The following is a 2,383-nucleotide window of genomic DNA, read 5'->3' as shown; positions in this document are numbered from 1 at the left end:
ATTAATTTTAAAAATGCGGTGCAATTATCTGAGGAATAAAAATACAATGCAACACTCAATCCTGAGAATATGTAATTTGATGTGTGCAATGAAAGGAATAAAAGGAGAGTGCTAGATATATTTAAATGAGTTTTAAATTAAAATCATGAAATAAGGTACAGAACTGAATACTGATATAACAATAAATTAAACAAATATGAATGTGTCAAATTCACATAGAGAGACAGACTTTAAGGTTGAATTACAAAGTAAGCAAACCAACACATAATATCCAGCTATTTATTAAAATAAAAGGGAAGGAAAAAGATATAGCCGATAAATATGAAGATAGTCAAGCTAGGGAGGCAATTTTAATATCAGACAAAATAGATTTGAAGTTGTGATGCATTATATGTTGGTAAAAAGAAAACTAATTCAAGAAGATATATTGAACAACTATACATTGGCAATAGCTTCAAAATACATAGATCTACAATTGACAGAATTGAGAAGAAATACACAAATCAACAATTGTCTTTATAGATTTTATTATACCCCCTTCCATTAAAAGCTGCTAGATTAAGCAAGCAATAAAAAATGAGCAATAAAAGGCTAATTGAGTGCGCCAGCACGGGGAACGGGCTGCCCAGACCGACAGAGCACCTAGGACTGCCGAGGCCCAGGCTGGGCTCCCGGGGCCGCGTTCCCATCCCTGTGTGGCACGCCCCCTCCCCCGGCCTCCCGCTCCGGGTGCCGGGCCACGCGGCGGCACTTTGGCTCCAGCGGTGCCTGGCCCAGTGCACTGTGGGAGTGCTGGCTCCTGAGGGGAAGGAAGAGCCGGAAGGAGAGCGGGTGGATCTGTAAACAAACCCGCAGACTAGGAGAGAGAGGGGAAGGCGGTAACTGTGAGGTGCCCACGTGTGAGAACCATGTCAGGACGAGAATCCTTTAACCCAGAGCATCACGAATTAAACAAGAGCTTCCGGCTGACCAGGTTCACTAAGCTGAAGGGCGAGAGCTGTAAAGTGCCCCAAGATGTCTTACAGAAATTGCTGGAACCCTTGCAAGAAAACCAGCTCCAAGAAGACGAGCAGGTCCTGGGAGCAGTTATGCTGAGGCTGGCCATTGGGACGGACATGTGTGTCATCCCGCTGAGGCAGGGCGGCCTCTCCTTGGTGCAGACCACGGACTACATTTACCCTGTCGTGGAGGACCCTTACATGATGGGCAGGATAGCCTGCGCCAATGTCCTCAGCGACCTCTACGCAATGGGGGTCACGGACTGTGACAACATGCTCATGCTCCTTGGGATCAGCAATAAGATGACTGACAGGGAAAGGGATAAAGTGATGCCCCTGATTATACAGGGTTTTAAAGACGTGGCAGAGGAAGCAGGGATGTCAGTAACAGGTGGCCAAACAGTATTCAACCCCTGGATTGTTTTAGGGGGAGTCGCTACGACTGTCTGCCGGCCCAACGAGTTCATCATGCCACATAACGCGGTGCCAGGAGATGTGCTCGTTCTGACCAAACCCCTGGGCACACAGGTAGCCATGGCTGTGCACCAGTGGCTGGACATCCCTGAAAAATGGAATAAAATTAAAGTAGTTGTCACCCGGGAAGAGGTAGAGCTGGCATACCAGGAAGCAATGATTAATATGGCGAGGCTCAACAGAGCAGCTGCAGGGCTCATGTGCACGTTCAATGCCCACGCGGCCACCGACATCACGGGCTTTGGGATCCTGGGCCATGCGCAGAACCTGGCCAAGCAGCAGAGGAACGAGGTGTCGTTCCTCATCTACAACCAACCTGTCCTGGCCAAGATGGCCACGGCGAGCAAGGCCTGTGGGAACATTTTCAACCTCACGCACGGGACCTGCCCGGAGACTTCAGGAGGCCTTCTGATCTGCTTACCACAAGAGCAGGCCGCACTGTTCTGTGCTGAGATCAAGTTCCCCAAGTACGGGGAAGGCCACCAAGCATGGGTTGTTGGGATCGTGGAGAAGGGCAACCGCACAGCCAGAATCAAAGACAAGCCCCAGATCATCGAAGTGGCCCCACAGGTGGCCAATGAGCCCCACGCCCGGCACCACCTTCTAATCCAGGTCGCACTAGTTCTCTGGTTTGCTTTTACATAGAGCTATTGTTACCGTTACTTCATTTAAAGACTGTAAACCACAACGATCTCACTGTGGCTACACATCTGGTGCCTTTAGGCTGATTTGTTAGTGAATACAATTAATAAAATGAAGCCCAGTGCCTTCTTTTCCTATTACATTAACTGAAGCTGCACCTAATCTTGAGGCAGCTTCTAAGTTGAGAATTATATTGTTATCTAATACCGTTGATTTATTTGGAATCTTGAGACACTTTTCTCTAGCCGTCAGGCTCCTTCAAAGGTGCT

At 48.0% G+C, this 2,383-nt stretch overlaps 1 protein-coding gene across 1 annotated transcript; it reads left to right on the top strand.

Annotated features, from left to right (window-relative positions):
* Positions 1–908: 908 nt before the first annotated feature.
* On the top strand, positions 909–2,079 carry LOC119522058 (selenide, water dikinase 1-like). Its single transcript, XM_037820771.1, is given in 2 exon segments — positions 909–2,053; positions 2,055–2,079. Coding segments are annotated over 2 exon segments (1,170 nt in total).
* The last annotated feature ends 304 nt before the right edge of the window (positions 2,080–2,383 follow it).

This window comes from Choloepus didactylus, chromosome X (assembly GCF_015220235.1).
Source record: "Choloepus didactylus isolate mChoDid1 chromosome X, mChoDid1.pri, whole genome shotgun sequence".
Lineage (NCBI taxonomy): Eukaryota > Metazoa > Chordata > Mammalia > Pilosa > Megalonychidae > Choloepus > Choloepus didactylus.
This window is presented reverse-complemented; position numbering and strand designations above follow the sequence as displayed.